The sequence below is a fragment of the Homarus americanus genome, unplaced genomic scaffold (assembly GCF_018991925.1).
Source record: "Homarus americanus isolate GMGI-L3 unplaced genomic scaffold, GMGI_Hamer_2.0 scaffold17143, whole genome shotgun sequence".
NCBI classification, from domain to species: Eukaryota; Metazoa; Arthropoda; class Malacostraca; order Decapoda; family Nephropidae; genus Homarus; species Homarus americanus.
The window spans coordinates 9,167-30,749 of NW_024710964.1; the positions used below are offsets into that span (position 1 = coordinate 9,167).

The 21,583-nt window shown below is 43.0% G+C and overlaps 1 protein-coding gene across 1 annotated transcript; it reads right to left on the reverse strand.

Moving 5' to 3' along the window:
* Nucleotides 1-16,787: 16,787 nt before the first annotated feature.
* LOC121858727 (putative mediator of RNA polymerase II transcription subunit 21) lies at nt 16,788-21,160 on the reverse strand (the record flags this gene model as incomplete). The annotated part of the gene is made up of 2 exons (XM_042355388.1): nt 16,788-16,847; nt 21,098-21,160. Coding segments are annotated over 2 exons (123 nt in total), but the record flags the coding sequence as incomplete, so codon positions are not given.
* Between the last annotated feature and the right edge of the window lie 423 nt (nt 21,161-21,583).

A 21,583-nucleotide genomic window follows, 5' to 3' on the forward strand; every position in this document is an offset into this window, starting at 1 on the left:
CTGAAAGTATACAGGGAGAACAACACCCAAAGATACAGGAGAACAACACCCTGTGCATTATGATACAGAGAGAACAACACCCAGTCATTGTGATACAGGGAGAACAACTCCTGACATTATGATACAGAGAACCAGGTAATGATATGCAGGAACAGCACCCAATCATTATGATGCAGGAAGAAAACACCTATGTATTATGATACTGAGAACAACACCAGCATTATGTCAGGGAGAACAACACCCAGGCATTATGATACAGAGAGAACAACACCCAGGCATTATGACAGGGAGAACAACTCCCCAGGTGATACAGAGAGAACAACACCCAGGCATTTTGATACAGGGAGAACAACTCTGACATGATGGTGGAAGAAGAACACCACGCAGATATTAATACGGATGTGACAGGAGAAAAACTCCCAGGTAGATACAGGGAGAACAACACCAGGCATTATGACAGGGAACAACACCCAGGCTGTGATAAGAGAGAAAACACCAGGCATTGTGATACAGGGAGAACACCCAGTCATAGAGGAACAACACCCAGCATTGATGAGAGCAGATGGAGAACAACACCCAGATGAAGTATGGAAACGACACACCGTCATTGATAGGGAGAACAACACCCAGGTATTATAGGATACAGGAGAACAACACCCGGGCATTTTAGTATCTGTTGTATTACTTTTTTGAGCCAAAACACATCTCTGGGATACTTGGGGTATGGAGAACATTACTCAGCTAATCTAACAATAAGTATTTGATAAGATAGATTTAGTTTATTTGGTTGGAAGTGAATTTACAACGACACACACCAGCGCCTCGATGTGGACGTAAATATTCAATGCCTCAATATTTCTTGTAGGCAATATGAGTGAGTCGAATAACTTGGGCGGCCATCATGATGTATTGACTCTATCCCCACTCGGCGCCTCACCCACCCCTACCCACCACAACACTCGGCGCCTCAACCACCCCTACCCACAACCCCTCCCTTCTGTTGCTACCCCACCCCTAGCCACCACCCCTTCATTCTGTTGCTGTCCCACCCTTACCATAAAATAATAGAGACTAAAGATGGCTTTATCCTGCTCATGAATGATGACCGTGACCTGGAGCGCCTCTTTTCCCAGAATTGTGTAAACCATCTAAGGGAAGGGCATTTACACCCGCTTTTGGCTCTAGCCTTGAATGCTCAAAGAATTATTCTCTGCTTTCAAACTAGGAAATGAAGGCAGAGATCGAAAAAGAAAACACTTGGTCGAGAAACATGGTGGACTCTGTCAAAAAAATCACATGCAAGAAAGGCAAATGCATCATCAAAGTCCACTTCAAAGACACCGTGGTGGCTGAAAAGCAACCAACGTGGGTCTCCTCGCATTCAACTTTAGCATGCCGTCCCACCAAATCCAACAGGAACAGTATCACCACACACGTACCTGCCTCAGGTGCTATACCACTGACGATCATGACAGTGTGAACTGTCCCAAACCCAGGGACTATAAGATCTGTTCGAAATGCTCCTCCAGGGAACATACCTGGACCCGATGTATTGCACCACTAAAATGCCTTAACTGTGATGGGCCTCACAGCACTCTGTTCATGAACTGCCCCAAAAGAAATAAAGAAAATCAAGGAAGCACAACAAGAAGCCACAAAAACAACAGTACCACCACAAAGGGCTGTGCTACCCCGACGCATGCAGTGTCTGGACGAACATACAGGGATGTGCTCCCGGTAGGGATTCCGAACCCCGCAGTTACTGTACCGACATGCATGGATGTGTTGGCGGTAGGGAGCCCGATTCCTGCAGTCACTAAGGCCTCTGCAGCCATTACAGACGCTGCAGTCATGTTGGCTGTCAGAGATGCAGGCTTCTATCACCGTAACACCCTCGCCACCATAATTGTCACACACGCTCATGCAGAAGATGATAGGTACCCAGGTTGCTTTCAAACAATACTCGAACAAAGCTTACGCCACCACAATTTGCCCATCCCAAAACTGGCCAGGGCAACATCCTCATTCAACGGGAAAACCCCACTAACAGGAGCCACCAACTCCCCCACTATCAGGAACCTGAGAGTCAGGCAGATACACTGACCAGCCTCCTGTCAGCAGGGTCAAGAGCATCAGTCAACTGCACTGAGCAATCTAGAATCAACTGACCTAGACTCACAAATCCTGACTACAACACTCTCAGAGGACACAACAGGAGTCTCGGGTGTGGAAACACAACTATTCACACCAGAGACAATTCCTGTCTCCTGGACTCCAAGCGATGAAGTCGCAAAAGGAATAATTAATGGCAAGATGAAATAGAAGTACAACTCCACTTGCAAGGTGGTCATCCTCGAGGCCATTAAACAAAAACAGATCGATTTCACAAACTGCATCAAAAAAAAAAAACTAAAGCGAAGATCAACATAATGAAGAATGGACTCACAGAGTACAAATCACTAAATCCAAGAACAAAGAAACAATAAACACACTACGTAAGGCGATGAAAATAATGCAACATAACGTCCTCCACTAGAGAACTAATAAATTCAGTTGGTCCAACCAGTACAACAAAGTTGGACCAGATATTATACTCATAAACTCACACGGCCAAAAGGCCTCTGAGGAATTGAAAATACTTGGTTACAGGATCCATAAATCCAATCTATCAGAGGAGCCGAATGACGGGGTGGCCATCGGCATAAAAAGAAATGTCCACCACAGAATCATAGACGACTTCACCTCTGAAACTCTCGCTGTTCAAATCAACTTGACCACAGGGCCAATCATAATAGCCACAACTTACCTCCAACCACGCAGGAACGACCTACCTTACGGGCACTTCCACAGACTTCTATCATACCACCACCCAACCTACATCATCGGGGACAGGAACGCCAGACATCCTCTACTAGATGGTAAGAGGACAACCAACAATGTTGGAAGAGGCCTCGCTGGCCTCATAACGGACAAAAAAGCCCAGCTAATAAGCCCTGACTTCCCCACGTTCTACAGTAGGAACTTAGCCACTACCCCCAGACATAGAAGTAACAAACAGTAGATGCTTCCCCAACTACCTCTTTGAACACGGTCCTGTAACCTTCAGCGACCAACTACTTATAATCGTGACCATCTCTGCAACACCAATAACTTTACCAGCTCCACCACGGAGGATCGCCAAGCAGAACGACTGGGAACTATTCAACGAAAAAGCTACAGCCAAACTTGAGGACAAGGACATGACAATCCTGCAGACCATAGACAATCAGCCGGTGAACAAAATAGACGAAAAACTTAACACATGGTGTGAAGCCATAGGAACAGCCTACCAAGATGCCACTCCTCTCAAACCCAACAGAACACTCCCACACCCACGACAGACTCCAGAACTAATTGCCCTCACAAACCAATTTCAAGTGTTACAACAGAGAGCAGAGACCCATAGTTGGGACATCGTAAGTTACAATACATACAGAGGAATACGGGGGAAATAAAAACAAGATCTCTGGAACAAAGCAACCTTAAATGGGTCGAAATAGTTGAACAACTCTCACAAAAATACAACGTCTCTGAAGAGTTCTGGCGTCGAGTTAAAAGACTGAAAGGTTTCAGCCGAAACGAGTCACCATATATAACTGACCACGCAGGAAATAAAATATAAGACGACCAAGACAAAGAATCCATACTCAGGGACATATGGAGTAACATCTTCCGAATCACAAATGAGGAGAACAGGGGTTTGATGGTATCCACGAGGAGCTCGTCCTTGATGAACTCCGGGGCCAGACACACCGCACTAAGCCTTCCCCTGAAATCATATGGGAGAAGGTAGAAGGAGAGAAGGTAGAACAGCTTGCCAACACTTATAAGCAAAACAAAACTAGTGATAACCTCCTGGTATTCCTCAAAGCTAACGGAGCATTTCGTGAACTCAAAGGTCAGGTGAGAAACACCTATTAGGAGCAATTCTTACAGGGGATTAATAGAACAAACACTCTAACAGAAGTGTGGAACAAAATTATAGCCATTACCAAGCCACCCACCCCAGTCCAACATCAGCATAGCCCTGCAGAATATGCTGACATGCTATTAGACCAATGATCTAGTGTGTCATAAATCACTTCCCTGCCTATTGACATACAGCAATATCTTAAAACCACACACATTAATAGGGGTTTCAATATTGAAATAGCCTGTTCCTCACCAGACCTTACTGACCAGTTTCCTATAACGCACCACGAACTAACAACAGCACTAATGAAAGGTGAGTCATCCTCCCCTGGTGAGGATGGCATAACCTATAACACCCTGAGATTGTTAAATGAGGTCCCCAGCCATCCACTGCTTGACCTGTATCAAATGAGCCTCACACAGGGTATTCTGCCTAAGACATAGACTCAAGGAAACATAGTACCAATCCCTAAAGCTAACTCTCCAAACTTCAGGCCCATTTCACTCACATCCTGTATGTGTAAAGTCCTTGAGAGAGTTGTTCTCAACTGTCTCATGTTACAAGTCAAAGACAAACTGGCCCCTAATCTGTCTGGGTTCATGCCTGGGCGCAGCACACAGACATGCTTTGCAGAATATCTTGTTCACTCAAAAGATAAGACACAAACAGCCTTCATAGACCTTAAATCAGCCTTTGATGTAGCTAATAGAGACATTATACTTGAGCAACTAGCTAGTTTTGATATTCAAGGTAACCTCCTGACATGGATAAAGGGTTATCTGTCCAACAGGTATGCCAGTGTTCTGTTTAGGGGAGTCAAAAGTACCAGAATGAGAGCATTTGAGCTTGACACGCCTCATGGAGGAGTGTTAAGTCCTATGCTCTTTAATATACTGATGCAAAAGCTTATTGCTGATGATATCTGCATTATGACACAGACCAAGCTCAGGTTCTAAGCCTTGCTGGATGTATTTGCTCAGAGGACTGTGGAATGTGGTCTCATAATATCTGTTGACAAGACGAGGGTCCTCAATCCTCGTCCTGCTCACCCTCTGCCTCTTGACTATAACATTAACAGCACGCCCTTGGAACTATGTAGCTCTTATAAATATCTTGGAATTTGTGTGAATGGTGCAAACTTTGTCGGCAACCTTCGTGCCAAACTAATGCAGTGCATTAGACCCCTCAGAACCCTTGTTGGCAAGGGCTATAGAATTAACATCGCCTATGCTCATACTTTCTATCTTCCCCTCATTCGTTCTGTAGTTGACTATCATGCTCTCCATCTTGTGACTATTCCGCCTAAACAACTCAACAGCCTTGAGATAGTGCAAAATGAAGCCATGCGCATCATTCTAGGATGCCCAAAATCAACCAGAATTGTAAACATGAGGAAAGAGCTCGGGCTGCCTTCTCTATCTGAGAGGATAGCTCTACTTAATACCATGTTTTGTGTCAAAGTTTTGAAGAACAATGGTTCCCAAACTCCAGCTCAAACTGAGTTGATGTTCTATCTAAGTAATCCCGACCATCTCGCTAACCTTATACAAAAGACTCTCTTTGGGGCGTGGCTTCATAAAAGTGTTGCAGATCTCTTGAAACTGAATGTCTCAATCACCCCAGACGAACCCATTAATGCCATTTCTCCTTGGCTGGATATATCAGTTCCTATTAGTTACACTCCTGTTGGTAGTAAGCAAATGTTAAACACCGATATGATGAGATGTGTCACACTTGAAACTATTAACAGACACATAGAGAGTATTAAATCAAGGAATGTTATGCTTTTACTGATGGTTCTGTGCAGACAAACACAGGTAGAACAGGCTGTGCAATTGTAATATATAAAGAAAAATAGATGATAGTGTCAAACAAGCGAAGGCTGAACAACTGGGCCAGCACAACACAAACTGAACTAACTGGAATCTACTTAGCTACAGACTACCTTAAAGAAAATGGAGGTGGGGTGATATTCTGTGACTCTCAAAGTGCTTTGAAATCAATGAACAGCCCGTCAGGTTCTATGTCTAAAGTTGTATGTGATATTAAAAGGAATGTGATAACTGCCAATGAGAACAACTTTCGTATCGAATTTGTGTGGATTCCGTCCCATGTTGGAATTAGGTATCATGACTGTGCTGATAGATTGGCCAATGAGGCATGTAAAAAAGAAAATGTTGACCGTGACCTTGGTCTGTCCAATGCTGTACTGAAAATCATTCAAGTCAGAATCATGAACTCTGATCTAGAAGAACTGAGAATTGCAGAGAGGCCTGGCAATTGTAGCATTAGTAAATATGAAAAATTTTGTGACAAGAGGTACCGGTATGGCCAGCATAAGGACAGAACTAAACAATATGATATAGTTGTGGCCAGAATTAGGCTAGGATACAGACACATCTGGCAAGTTAGTAACGCTGTACCCATACCGGAACACTCAGCATGTAAACTTTGTGATAAACCTTTAAAACATACACTTGAACACTATATTATTGAATGTGACACTGTCAAAGACTTCAGGCCACCTGGCTTATTGTATCATGAACTTTGTAATTACTACATTGAATCAGGGGTGCTTGAGGATATTCTTGCTGTTTATCCAAAATTTGCTAGCCCATACTGATTAGTCTTCAATTAAAATATGACGTCCAATGTATATGAACCCCTGTCCTGCATGGCAGTGAACAGTGGCATCACCCACATGACTCTGACCTATATATACTGCTAATGAATATGATGTATTTCTTTGTGTATGAACCTCTGTCCTGCGTGGCAGTGAGAAGTGATACCACCCTCAGTGTCAAAACCTGACTGAATTACTCAGAATAGGCAAACTGTACTTCAAGCTTTGTCAATAAATTTGTTAAACTATAAACTACCAACCACCCCTTCATTCTGTTGCTACCCCCCCCCCTACCCATCACCCCTCCAACACCACCACTGTGTCAAATGTATCTGTCACTGCTGCCACAGTCAGTAACTCACGAGGACCAGGAGCATGACTAACGTTAGTACTGTAGTTACTCCCTTAAATACCTTAGCTATTGAAGGGTGACAATATATTATAACATCAGCAATATCGCAACACTTCCTTACAAAAATCAGTGTTAGAAAAAATGGATCACCTGAGGAATCATCGCCCCAGCTTATTTCACCTGAAGATTAACTACCTTAATGCTAACTTAACCTAACCTAAACCTATTCCATCCTAACCTAAATCTAACCTAACATATCCTAACCCAACCTCATCCTCCCAAAATAGTTTTAGGGTGGTTTAATCTTTAGTGAAATAAGCTGGGGCGATGACTCTTCAGGTGATCCGAAAAAAATCATAATTTACACAAGTTAGAAAATAAGAGAAATTTAAGAGAATTCAAAGACACAGAGGATACAATGGATTACTTCAGCTGAATATCCACTTGTCTGGGAGTACAGTTGGGGACGAAATATTCATGACCCTTTTGGCAATATCTGGCATCAACTTTAGGGTCACTGTGGTGACAGAGCTTGAGATTTTAGAACTTTTTTATCTATTTGGTTTTATTATAGAGAGTTATTGATTGTGTTTCCTATTATTATTCTGACATTTTATTACGACAGTTATCGCTCACCAGCTGTGTACCCATGACATAATATGACCACAAGTGTTGAGAGAATTTCGTCGTGAAATAGATCCTTCGGTGAGCAGGGGAATACCTACTTGACATAAGCGGTTTCACTTTCCTGGTCTACTGATTATGTCTCCACCTGAGAGGAGACAGTGTCTGCTCTGTGTTTCTTCTCCTCATCTTTTTTCTTTCAAACAATTAACAATTAATTACCATTTATTTTATTGTGGGGCAGTTAGTGTGACGCTTAGCAGCTAAATACTGTACTTCGGTTCAGCACACACACTCTTTTTATTACCTTTATTTGGAATGTTATTGGATCAAAGGCCACATACAAATCATATGGGACTAAATGTAAAAGGCTTGTATACTTTATGTTGAAAGTGAAATTGGATCCCGTGGGCATGATGATCTTAAAGGAACAGTGCTCACATAAGCTCTCCTTGTAAAAATGGAAGCAATGTGGCTGGCACTGCACCCGACCACCCTCATATCTCAAATGTAAGGCTAGTGTTACGACCCAGGGAGTTGTTACCCCCTCTGTACAAGTCTCGAAGCAGAGACCACGAACAACCCTGGTTCATCTTTATTCGAATCAACCCTGTCGCCACTCCCAAAGGTTGGTGGGAAGCGGGCAGGGTGGTGTGAGGCAGACAGACTGTTGGTACTCCATTCCCCTAGAGCAAAAGAAGGCTGAGTATTGATAGGGAGAATAAATTTTCTCATCCTCCTCTACCGTGGGTCTTGTTTCTCCCTATAAGCACGTTTCAGCCTGTTCCTCCCTCAAACATAACAAGGTGGTACAGTATTGTTCGTGATATTGGTTATTCTATTGGTAGTGATCTTGGTATAGGTATATGTAGTTTATTAGTGATGTGTACTAATTTCATATTATTTATTAAAGCATAAAGTGTGATTTTATTTTTTGGTAGTACTTTGTAAGTTTTAATTTTTAGCAGTAGATTGCTTAAATTTGGCAAAAAAATTTCATCCCTCTATACTTGAGATCGTAATACTAGGTACCCATTTACAACTGGGTATGCTACAAGAGCCTGGAGTTGAACTAGTGAGTCGCTGGTTCAACTCCAGGTGAGCGTTGTATCCACTATTTATAAAACCAATGGGAAATGTATCGTCTTTTAAAATTTGTTCTGAAAATTTTAGAAGTTGTTAAGACATTTCAGAAATAATTAATCAACAAAGTTAGACATACGTTATTGTCTACATCGGCGCTACTCCAAGTGGTGGTCCGCGAGAATCTTGTGGCAGCTGTGGTTGTAGTGGAATTGTCAATTCATTAATATAGTTTTCTTCCTTATTTAAGCAAATATACGAAAACTTGGAAACTTCTCATGATCTAAAATAACGATGAATAGCTTATTATCATAAAAATGCTGCCTTTGGTTTGTTTAATATTTATCCTGACAGTGTACAACCGAAAATAGATCCACCAATCATAATCACCATTACATACAACCATACTCTACCACATATTGTCAGGTAAAATTGCGAGTACGAGACCCAGGGTGGGGTCAGTGCACCCTTGCTTGACTGTACATACGTACGAAAATACTGTTATGTGTGCACCCGGGCACTCGAACCGAGAGTGCACACACTAAGAGGAATGAAAATGTTAACGATTTCGGTGTTTTGGAAGTGTAATTAACAGTTGGTCATTATTTATCCCTTATACTTAGTCAACATTTCTGAGTAAATGTAGTAAATTTTCCACTACACTCAACCCCTGTGCACTACACTCAACCCCTGCCCATTACACTCAACACCTGCCCACTACACTCAACCCCTGCCCACTACACTCAACCCATGCCCACCTCCGGTTCTGATGGATGATAGTACGCTCTAGTGGCGTCCCCGGCCAACCCATCTATGAATGGATACCCAAGTTTGCAGTTGGGAAAGTAACGGTGGACGAGTGCAGTGCTTAGCATTCAGAGTGCGGTATCCGCACTGGCCATCAAGCTTATGGGACCCATTCCTCCCTGGAGAACACAGAAAAGGTTTTACTTGTCCTCTTTAGGAGATTCATTCTTTTCTTTTCGGACTCTTTGTACGGAATCTTAATAATGATCGCAATACACTTGCTCTATAGCACCAAATAACTCACATGCAATCCTTTGTTAAATATTTATTATAAAATGGGACAAGTCAAACATATCACTATAGAGTACAACTCTAGGTGCATCAGTAATACTTACATCCCATATAGGTCTCATAACTAAGTTCCTTCCATGACACCTAAATGACTTACAGTGCAGTGAGTGCCACGCCTGAGAAGTAAGAGTTTATGGAAAGATGGGAACTTCTATTTCAGTGTAAAGTTTCCATGTTCAATGTTATCCTCTTAAGTTACGAGTACAAGAGGTCAGGCGCTGTAGGAGAATAGCTAGGTACTGCCTACAGTGAAGACCAGAGGAATATGAGATCAGTTAAGGCATGAAGACCGGAACTCTCACCAAAGGGATGTATATCTACTTGCACTCACGCTGATTTAGTTCAATTTATGAATGAAGATGGATTCTTTAGCCAAGCGCGTCTGAAAGCTATCATTTTCATGGTAATGTGTGACCTCTATCTAAAACATGACAATCACTTAAGAGTACATTTGTGTTCTCTATTCATAATGCCAATATCCATAAAAGTGTCATTACATAAATTCAAAGAAAACTGTATTACCCAAGTTTAATTCCTATATTTTAATCATAGCAAATAAGGTTGTGGTTGATCTCCTTGTAAAAGAAAATTCAAAAGTAAAAGAATGATCCATGTACGAGCAAAACACTATTGTTGCTGTATGGGTGGTTTCTGAACCCTTATACCTCCTTGGCAGGATGACCAAAACCACCCTACATCCTTTACTTCCTCCAAGTTATTGTATAATTTAGAATTTTCTACATGAACACACACACACACACACACACACACACACACACACACACACACACACACACACACACACACACACACACACACACACACACACACACACAAACCATACCTTGTCGATCATGTAATCAAGAAGAAAAAAAATATTTCTCCCATTATTTATCGTCACCAAGGTGTTAGCGGGTCAGCAGGGAAGATATAGTGTGGTGTTGAGGGAGCCAGGATGATGGAGGTGACGCTATCAGGTAATTTATAGCCACTTGTGTTAGAGTTATGACCCGTCAGCCTCACACAACTTACTGTTAATGTTTACACCTAAAACTTACAGGAAATGCACGTCAGGGAGGACCAACCCGGATATGAAGGAATTATGACGCCGACGGCAAAAACAAAACAAAACACAAAACTAGGATGAGACAATAAAATGAGAAAAACAACAAAGACAGATTGTGAAGATGAAGCAGCAGAGAACAACACCTTAATGGTGGTCAAAGTCTTCAAATGTTCGGCCTCAACAATATTCTCAAAAATATTTTAAATAAATCACCTTGACAAAAAAAGATAACCAGACACCAATAAAGCAAAAAAAAAAAACATTTAAACGAAGTAAAAAAAATCAAGCTAACGTGACTAAAGTTTCTTCTCTCTGGTGATGCCATGGTGGAGTTAGGTATGTCTGCTGTACAAGTGCCCAGGATGCCGCTGTTCATTGGATAGAAGAACTTGGCTTCTCTCTGGCGTGGAGTGTCAACAGCTTCAATGCGAGTATCCAAGGTGTTGTGGTGAATTATGACAAAGATCTAGTAGTAACTTGGTGGCCGGTGGTACCGCTTTAAGGGTAACTTGTGGCTCTTCCGTTGCTGGTGTATGTATAGTAACTTGTGGCTCTACTGTACATACCCGAGGCACCGACTATATACAGAGAGAGTGAAGAAATAAATTAAGCGAGATAGTATTGACTAGTAACGATGCTAGTTAGAAATAGACAAGCTAAAGCCTAATAAATCACCATGTCTCGAAGAGATATTTGCCAGAGTTTTAAAGGAATGTAAGGAAGAGCTTAGTAGGTAGTAGGTAGTAGGCAGCTACCGAACAGGGAGGTACTACCGCCTGGGAAGATATTGGCAGCATAATGAGTTGTCTAATGGTACACCCTGCTGCCATATGGCATCACGAAAATTGTGACCAAGTCCCAGGTTGCTGATCTGACTTTCTGCCTCATTTACACACAATTGTAGGGTCTCAATTGTTTCTATTACATGACAAAACAACATACATATAGCGTTTCTCACTATTGATTTTTTTTTCATTCTTGCATTTCTTTGTATTTATTATTATCACAGTGTTGTTATTATTATTATTCCCATTGATATTTTATTTCACTTTTTATAAAAAAATTTATTTACTGTGAATTATTATCATTATTACATTCTCGGCCCCCGGGCCCTGATGTGGGTCAGTGACCTGTGCCCGGGTGGGTTAATTCCCGTAAAAAAAAAATGTATGCCCTTAGCAAAATTGTTTAACATGTCATTAAAAACGGGTGTAGTACCAGAATCCCGGAGGTGAGCGAATGTGATACCGATTTTCAGGAAGGGGGATAGATCACTATCCTCTAACTACCGTCCAATCAGTTTAACATTAATTGTAGGCAAATTGATGGAAGCAATAATTTCAAACTTTATTGGAAAACATCGAAAGGACAAGACGTACCTTGCGCTCCTCCGGCAGCAGGCACGTCAACTGTTATGTTGGCCCATACCAACTCCCTCCCCTGAACCCCTCCTCCCCACCGGATTTTCAACAAGTTCTCGCCATTTAGGAAAGGAATGGAACCAGTGTTGAATAGGGATGAACAGTGCTCAAGTCAGTGAAAAACAACTCAACAGTAACAGCTGAATCGCACCCAAGCTAACCTTCACACAGTGAGGTCCCAGGTACCCAATGATAACAGCCCATGAGACGCAACAACAGCTGTGTGTTGATCCATCCACAATAGGAAGGCCTGGGACCACTCCTCACTCTCTTGAGTGAGTGGGGTCCTGTTACACCAGACCACGTGGTGTCCCCATGATGCTACGACACCACGTAGTGAATGAGTTGCTACAGCATCATGCGAGGTTCCTCATAACACCATCTGTGAGGGAATTACTACACCACGTGATGCCCCTCATAACACCATCAGTGAGGGAATTACTACACCACGTGATGCCCCTCATAACACCACCTGTGAGGGAATTACTACACCACGTGTTGCCCCTCATAACACCACCTGTGAGGGAAGTACTACACCACGTGATGCCCCTCATAACACCATCTATGAGGGAATTACTACACCACTTCAGGCCCCTCATAACACCATCTGTGAGGAAATTACTACACCATGTCAGGTCCCTCATAACACCATCTGTGAGGGACTTACTACACCACGTCAAGACCCTCATAACACAATCTGTGAAGGAGTTACTACACTACGTGTCTGCTCTTCAACACCTCAGTGCACATGATCTACGTGACCTCCATTGTAAACATTAAACCGTATGTTCACTATATGTTTCTTTACCATTCTCTAATAAGAACATAAGAATATAAGGAGTCTGCAATAGGCCGGTTGGCCTGTACTTGGCAGATCCTGTCGAGAGTTACTACCACTCTCTATCATACATGAATCTATCCAGCCTCCTTTTAAAACTTTCCAGCGTTCCAGCACTTACTACAAAGTTGCTAAGCTTGTTCCACTCGTCCACCACCCTATTTCTGAACCAGCGCCTTCCTATCTCCCACCTAAACCTAAACCTATTCAATTTAAATCCGTTGCTACGATTCCTATCCTGCTCGGATATTATAAAAACTGTATCTATATCTTCTTTATTGATTCCTTTCACCCACTTATATACTTCTATCATATCTCCCCGCACTCTTCGTCTTTCTAGGGAATGCAAGTTTAGTTTCTCTAACCTATCTTGATATTTGAAGGCTTCTAAATCCCGGAATCATTTTCGTCATTCTTCGCTGCATCGACTCAAGTGAATTGATATCCATTTTATAATAAGGGCACCAGAACTGAACAGCATAATCGATGTGCGGCCTGACTAGCGCAAGAAATAGTTGCAATAAGACCTCTGCACTCATATTACTTACACTTCTAGATATAAAACCTGATACTCTGTTTGCCTTATTTCGAACATTAACGCACTGCTTTCCAGGCCGTAGGTCCGGGCTTACAAGTACCCCTAAGTCTCTTTCGTAAGTCGACTTCTCTAGGTTGATGTTGTTAAGGCTGTATACATTGACAGTATTTGTTCTTCCAATATTTAGTACGATGCACTTGCTGGTGTTGAATTTCATTTGCCATTTCTGACCACTCTTGCAAGTTATTTAAATCCTCTTGTAATGCATTTGCATCCTACCCTGAATTAATCTGCCGCCCTATTTTGGTGTCATCCGCAAACTTGCTTATGTCACTGCTGATCCCAGTATCTAGATCGTTTATGTAGACTATGGACAAGAGTGGGCCCAGTACTGACCCCTGGGGAACCCCACTGCTTACACAGCCCACTCAGATTTAACACCATCTACGCTGACCCTCTGTGTTCTCTCGGTGAGCCATGGTTTTATCCAATTTAAAATTTTCCCCTCGATACCATGAGCCATAACCTTTCTCAGAAGCCTCTGATGCGGTACTCTATCAAACGCTTTGCTAAAGTCTTAAGTAAATAGCATCGTAATTTTCGTCATTATCTACTACCTCGAAGACTTTCCTAAAAAACGTCAGCAGATTTGCTAGACAAGATTTTCCCTTTGTAAACACATGTTGAGAGTCGTAGATTAATTTGTATTTCTCTAAATGCGATCGGATGCTATTTGCTATAATTGATTCAAGAAATTGCCTCACTACTGACGTCAAACTAATTGGCCGGTAATTTGACACTGATGCTTTGTCCCCCTATTTGAATATGGGTACTATATTTGCCTGTTTCCACAAGTCTGACACAACTCCTGTATCTAAGATTTTGTATATAAATCTACGGGGGGTCCGCTAATCTGTTCCTAACACTCTTTACAAACTCGAGGGAAAATTTCATCCTGCCCTGGGGATTTACCTTCTTAGGAATATCCTCTTTTCTGATAGTGATATTCTTTAATTTATCTTCTTCTCACTATCATCGATCACTTCCCCCCTTTTTGACTTTAAAGGTCCCACTTTGTCCTTGACCTTTGTCCTAAATACCTTGATTAATCCCTTGAGATTCGCCTTGGATTCTCTTGCTGTCCTGATTTTGTAGTCCCTCTTTGCCTTCCTTACATTTTTCGTAATATTCCTAGATAGCTCATTATACCTATTTCTGAGCTGCTCCTCCCCTCCCTTTAATTTCTTATAAATTCCTTTCTTTGTTCCTATGTCATGTTCAAGTTTTTTGGTCTTCCACCTTGGCTCATTCTTATTTGACCTAATTTTTCTGTATGGTATATTTTGTTCTTGTGCTTTACGTTGTGTTACCTGTGACCTCACCCGTTCCTGACTGTTCCCAAGTGCATCGTACTTAATATTGGAAGAACAAATACTGTCAATGTATACAGCTTTAACAACATCAACCTAGAGAAGTCGACTTGTGAAAGAGACTTAGGGGTACTTGTAAGCCCGGACCTATGGCCTTGAAAGCAGTATGTTAATGTTCGAAATAAGGCAAACAGAGTGTTAGGTTTTATATCTAGAAGTGTAAGTAATAAGAGTGCAGAGGTCTTATTGCAACTATTTCTTGCGCTAGTCAGGCCACACATCGATTATGCTGTTCAGTTCTGGTGTTGCTCTCTGCTGCTTCATCTTCCCAATCTGTCTTTGTTGTTTTTCTCATTTTATTGTCTCATCCTAGTTTTGTGTTTTGTTTTTTTTGGCCCTCGGAGTCATAATTCCTTCATATCCCCTGCTGTTGTCGGTGCTGTTGCTGGTGTTGCCGGTGGTGTTGAGCATGTTGCTGCTGTTGTTGGTGCTGCTGTTGCTGGTGTTGGCAGTGTTGCTGCTGTTGTTGGTTCTGCTGTTGCTGGTGTTGCTGCTGTTGTTGTTGGTGTTATTGCTGCTGTTGTTGGTGCTGCATTGTTGGTGTTGTTGCTGCTGTTGTCGGTGGTGATGCTGCTGCTCCTGTTGGTGGTGTTGCTGCTGTTGTTGGTGTTATTGCTGCTGTTGTTGGTGTTGTTGTTGGTGTTATTTGCTACTGTTGTTGGTGTTGTGCTGCTGTTGTTGCTGCTGTTGTTGGTGTTGTTGCTGCTGTTATTTGCTGCTGTTGTTGGTGTTGTTGCTGCTGTTGTTGGTGCTGTTGCTGCTGGTTGTTGCTGTTGTTGCGCTGTTGGCTGCTGTTGTTGTTGCTGTTGTGGTGCTGCTGCTGTTGTTGGTGCTGCGTTGTTGCAGCTGTTGCTGCGGTTGTTGCTGCTGTTGTTGGTGTTGGTTGCTGTTGTTGGTGCTGGGTTGTTTGTTGGCGTTGTGGTTGCGTTTGTTGCTGCTGTTGCTGCTGTTGTTGCTGCTGTTGCTGTCGTTGTTGTTGGTGCTGTTGCTGCTGCTGTTGTGTTGTTGTCTTGTTCTGTTTGTTGGTCATTGTTGTTGTTGTTGTTAGGCTTTGCTGCTGTTGTTGGTGTTGTTGGTTGCTGTTGTTGGTTGTTGCTGCTGTTGCTGGTGTTGCCGTTGTTGGCGCTGCTGTTGCTGTTGTTGGTGCTGGTTGCTGCTGTTGTTGGTGCTGCGTTGCTGGTGCTGTTGTTGCTGTTGTTGGTGTTGTTCGTTGCTTGTTGCTGCTGGGTTGTTGTTTGCTGTTGTTGGCGCTGTTGTTGGTGTTGTTGCTGGTTGTTTGCCGGTTGTTGGTGTTGTTGCCGGTTTGTCTTAGGTGCTGGTTGTTGCTTGGTTTGTTGTTGTTGTTGCTGTTGTTGGTGTTGGTTGCGCTGTTGTTGGTGTTGTTGCCGCTGTTGTTGCGGCTGCTGTTGGTGTTGCTGTTGCTGTTGGTGTTAGTTGCTGCTGGGTTGGTTGGCTTGTTGTTGCCGTTGCTGGTGCTGCTGTTGGTTGCTGTTGCTGTCGCTGCTGTTGTTCGCTGTTGTTGCCGCTGCTGTTGTAGTTGCTGGGCTGCTGGTTGTTGCTGCTGTTGTTAGCTGCTGTTGTTGCTGTTGTTGGTGCTGTTGTCTGCCGTTGCTGGTGCTGCTGTTGCCGGGCTGCTGTTGGTGCTGTTGCTGGTGCCGTTGTTGGCGCTGTTGTTGCTGCCGCTGTTGGCTGTTGTTGTTGCTGCTGTTGTTGGTGTTGGGTTGGTGCTGTTGTTGGTGCTGCTGTTGGCTGCTGGTTGTTGCTGCTGTTGTTGCTGCTGTTGTTGCTGCTGTTGTTGGTGCTGTTGTTGCTGCTGTTGTTGCTGCTGTGTTGGTTGCTGCTGTGTTGCTGCTGTTGTTGGTTGTTGTTATGCTGCTTGCTGGTTGTTGTTGGTGCTGGTTGTTGTTGCTGGTTGTTGCTGTTGTTTTGTTGCTGTTGTTGGTGCTGGTTGTTGCTGGGCTGCTGTTGGTGCTGCTGTTGTTGCCGCTGTTGTTGCTGCTGTTGTTGGCGCTGTTGTTGGCGCTGTTGTTGCGCTGTTGGTGCCGGTTGTTGTTGTCATTGGTTGGTGCTGTTTGTTGGTGTTGTTGCTGCCGTTTGCTGGTGTTGCTTTGCCGCTGTTGGTTGGTGCTGTTTGCTGCCGTTGTTGGTGCTTTGCTGGTGGCGTTTGTCTTGGTTGTTGTTGCTGCTTGTGTTGTTGTCTTGGTTGGTGCTGTTGGTGATGTTGCTGTTGGCGTTTGTCGCTGTTGTTGGCGCTGTTGTTGGTCTTTTGCTGGTCTGTTGTTGGTAGCTTTGCTGCTGTTGTTGGTGTTGTTGCCGCTGTTGTTGGTGCTGTTGTTGGTGCATTGCTGCTGGTTGTTCGCTGTTGTTGCGCTGCTGTTGCTGCTGTTGTTGGTGCTGTTTGCTGCTGTTGTTGCTGCTGTTGTTGGTGCTGTTGCTGCTGTTGTTGCTGCTGTTGTTGGTGTTGCTGGTTGCTGTTGTTGGTGTTGTTGCTGCTGTTGTTTGTGCTGCTTGGTTAGTGTTGTTGCTGCTGTTGGTGGTGCTGTTGCTGGTGTTGTTTGCTGCTGTTGTTGGCGTTGTTGCTGCTGTTGTTGCTGCTGTTGGTGTTGCTTGCCGTTGTTGGTGTTGTTGCTGCTGTTGTTGCTGCTGTTGTTGGTGTTGTTGCTGCTGTTTGTTGGTGTTGTTGGTTGCTGTTGTTGGTGCTGTTGTTAGTGTTATTGCTGCTGTTGCTGGTGTTTTTGCTGCTGTTGGTTGGTGCTGTTGTTGCTGTTGTTGCGTTGTTGTCGTCTGTTGTTGGTGTTGTTGCTGCTGTTGTTGGCGTGCTGTTGTTGCTGCTGTTGTTGCTGCTGTTATTGGTGCTGTTGTTGGTGCTGTTGCTTCTGTTGTTGCTGGTGTGTTTACTGCTGGTTGCTGGTGTTGTTGCTGCTGTTGTTAGCGTTATTGCCGGCTGTTGTTTGCTGCTGTTGTTGTTGCTGTTGTTGGCTGCTGTTGTTGGTGCTGTTGCTGCTGTTGTTGGTGTTGTTGGTGCTGTTGTTGGTGCTGTTGTTAGTTATTGCTGCTGTTGTTGCTGGTTGTTGCGTTGTTGCTGCTGTTGTTGGTGTTGTTGCCGCTGTTGTTGCTGGCTGTTGTTGGTGCTGTGTTGCTGCTGTTGTTGCTGCTGTTTGTTGATGTTGCTGTTGTTGATGCTGGCTGTTGTTGGCGTTGTTGTCACTGGTTATTGCTGCTGTTGTTGGTGTTGTTTGCTGCTGTTTGTTGCTGTTGGTTGCGTGCCGCTGTTGTTGCTGCTGGGTTGTCGGTTGCTGCTGGGTTGCTGGTGCTGCTGGTTGTCGTGTGTGTTGCTGCTGTTGCTGCTGCTGTTGCTGGTGTTGCTGCTGTTGCTGTGCTGCTGTTGTTGGCGTTGTTGCTGCTGTCTATTGTTGCTGCTGTTGCTGCTGTTATTGGTTGCTGCTGTTGTTGCTGCTGTTGTTGGGTGTTTGCTGCTGTTGTTAGTGTTGTTGCTGCTGTTGCTGGCGTTGTTGGGTTGCTGTTGTTGGTGCTGTTGTTGGTGTTATTGTTGCTGGTTGTTGGTGTTGTTGCTGCTGGTTGTTGGTGCTGCTGTTATTTGATGCTGTTGCTTGCTATTGTTAGTGTTTATTGCTGCTATTGTTGGTGTTGTTGCTGCTGTTATTTGCTGCTGTTAGTGTTATTGCTGCTGTTATTGCTACTGTTGCTGCTGTTGTTGCTGCTGCTGTTGTTGCTGCTGTTATTTGCTGCTGTTGTTGGTGCTATTTGCTGCTGTTGTTGGTGTTGTTTTTTTTGGCGTTGTTGCTGCTGTTGTTGGTGTTGTTGCTGCTGTTGTTGATTGCTGCTGCTGTTGGTGCTTTTGTTTGCTGTTGTTGGTGTTGTTGGTGCTGTTGTTGGTGCTGTTGTTAGTGTTATTACTGCTGGTGTTGCTACTGTGTTAGTGTTATTTACTGCTGTTGTTGGTGTTGTTGCTGCTGTTTGTTAGTGCTGCTTTATTGGTACTGTTACTGCTGTTGTTAGTGTTATTTGCTACTGTTATTGGTACTGCTATTTGTTAGTACTGTTATTGCTGTTGTTTGGTGTTGTTGCTGCTGTTGTTTGCTGCTATTTGTTAGTGCTGCTGTTGTTGGTTGTTACTGCTGTTGTTAGTTTATTGCTGCTGTTGTTAGTGCTGCTGTTGTTGGTGCTTTCTGTTGTTGCTGTTGTTGGTATTATTGCTGCTGTTGTTGGTGTTGTTGAATTGCTGTTGTTGGTATTTGCTGCTGTTGTTGCTGCTGTTGTTGATGTTATTTGCTGCTGTTGTTGCTGCTATTGCTGTGTTATTTACTATTTGTTGCTGCTGTTATTGCTGCTGTTGTTGGTGCTATTGCTGCTGTTGTTAATTGCTGCTGTTGTTGCTACTGTTGTTTCTGCTGTTATTTGCTACTGTTGTTAGTGCTGCTATTGTTGCTACTATTGTTTTTCTGTTATTTGCTGCTGTTGTTGGTACTATTGCTGCTGTTGTTAGTGCTATTTATTGCTGCTGTTGTTAGTACTGTTATTTTTATGTTGTTAGTGCTGTTATTTGCTGCTGCTGTTGGTACTGCTATTATTGCTGCTATTGTTGGTCTGTTATTGGTGCTGTTGTTGGTGCTGCTGTGCTGCTGTTATTTGCTGCTGTTGTTGGTGTTATTTGCTGCTGTTGTGTGTTGTTGCTGCTGTTGTTGCTGCTGTTGTTGGTGCTGTTGTTGGTGTTATTTGCTGCTGTTGTTTGCTGCTGTTGTTTGCTACTGTTATTTGCTGCTGTTGTTAGTGCTGTTGTTAGTGTTATTGCTGCTGTTGTTGGTGCTATTTGTTGCTGCTGTTGTTGTTGCTGTTATTGCTACTGTTGTTGGTGCTGTTATTTGCTGCTACTGTTGGTACTGCTGTTATTGCTGCTGTTGTTGGTGCTATTGTTGGTACTGTTGGTTAGTCTGCTATTTGCTACTGTTAGTGCTGCTGTTATTTGCTGCTGTTTGTTAGTGCTACTGTTGTTGTGTTATTTCTTCTGTTGTTGGTGTTGTTGCTGCTGTTGTTGGTGTTATTTGCTGCTTTGTTAGTTCTGTTGTTGGTGTTATTTGCTGCTGTTGTTTGCTACTATTGTTGCTGTTGTTGCTGCTGTTGTTGGTGCTGTTGTTAGTGTTATTGCTGCTGAGTGTTGGTATTTATTTGCTGCTGTTGTTGAGTACTGTTGTTGAGTATTATTGCTGCTGTTGTTTGAGTATTGTTGCTACTGTTGTTGGTGTTATTTGCTGCTGTTGTTAGTGCTGTTATTAGTATTATTGCTGCTGTTGTTACTGCTGTTGTTATTTTGTTATTGGTACTTTTGTTGATATTGTTACTGCTGTTGTGCTGCTGTTGTTAGTGTTATTGCTGCTGTTATTGCTGCTGTTGTTAGTGTTATTTACTGCTATTGTTAGTATTGTTGCTACTGTATTTTTCTGTTATTTTTATTTGCTGTTATTGTACTGCTGTTGTTAGTATTATTACTGCTGTTTATTGGTATTTATTGCTGCTGTTAGTGCTGCTGTTGTTGGTGTTATTTGCTGCTGTTGTTGGTGTTATTGCTGCTATTGGTGCTGCTATTGTTGGTGTTATTGCTGCTGTTGTTGGTGTTGTTGCTGCTGTTGTTGGTGCTGTTGTTAGTGTTATTGCTGCTGTTGTTGGTGTTGTTGCTGCTGTTTGTTGTTATTTGTTGCTGCTGTTATTGGTATTTATTACTGCTGTTGTTGGTGTTGTTGCTGCTGTTGTTAGTGCTATTATTTCTGCTGTTATTTCTGCTGTTGTTAGTGCTGTTGTTGTTTTTGCTGCTGTTGTTGGTGTTTATTACTGCTGTTGTTGGTGTTTTTTGCTGCTGTTGTTAGTATTGTTGCTGCTGTTATTTCTGCTGTTGTTGCTGTTTTTCTGCTGTTGTTGGTTTGTTTGCTGCTGTTGTTGGTGTTGTTGCTGCTGTTGTTTGGTGCTGTTATTTGTGTTATTGCTGCTGTTGTTGGTGTTGTTGCTGCTGTTGTTGGTGTTGTTGCTGCTGATTTGTTGCTGTTGTTGAGTGCTGTTGTTGGTGCTGTTGTTAGTGTTGTTACTGCTGTTGTTGGGTTTGTTGGTGCTGTTGTTGCTGCTGTTATTGCTGCTGTTATTTGCTGCTGTTGGTGTTGTTGTGCTGTTGTTGGTGCTGTTGTTGGTGTTGTTGCTGCTGTTGTTAGTGTTTTTATTCTGTTGTTGTTGTTGCTGCTGTTGTTGGTGCTGTTATTGATTTGGCTGCTGTTGTTGTGTGTTTTTTTCTGCTGTTTGTTGTTTTGCTGTTGTTGGTGCTGTTGTTGGTGTTGTTGCTGCTGTTGTTGGTGTTTTTGTTGCTGTTGGTATTTGTTGCTGCTGTTTGTTGGTGCTGTTGTTGTGTTGTTGCTGCTGTTGTTTGCTGCTGTTGTTGGTGTTGTTTGCTGCTGTTGTTGGTGCTTTGCTGTTTTTGTTGCTGCTGTTGTTGGTGTTATTGCTGCTGTTGTTGGTGCTGTTGTTGGTGTTATTGCTGCCGTTGTTGGTGTTGTT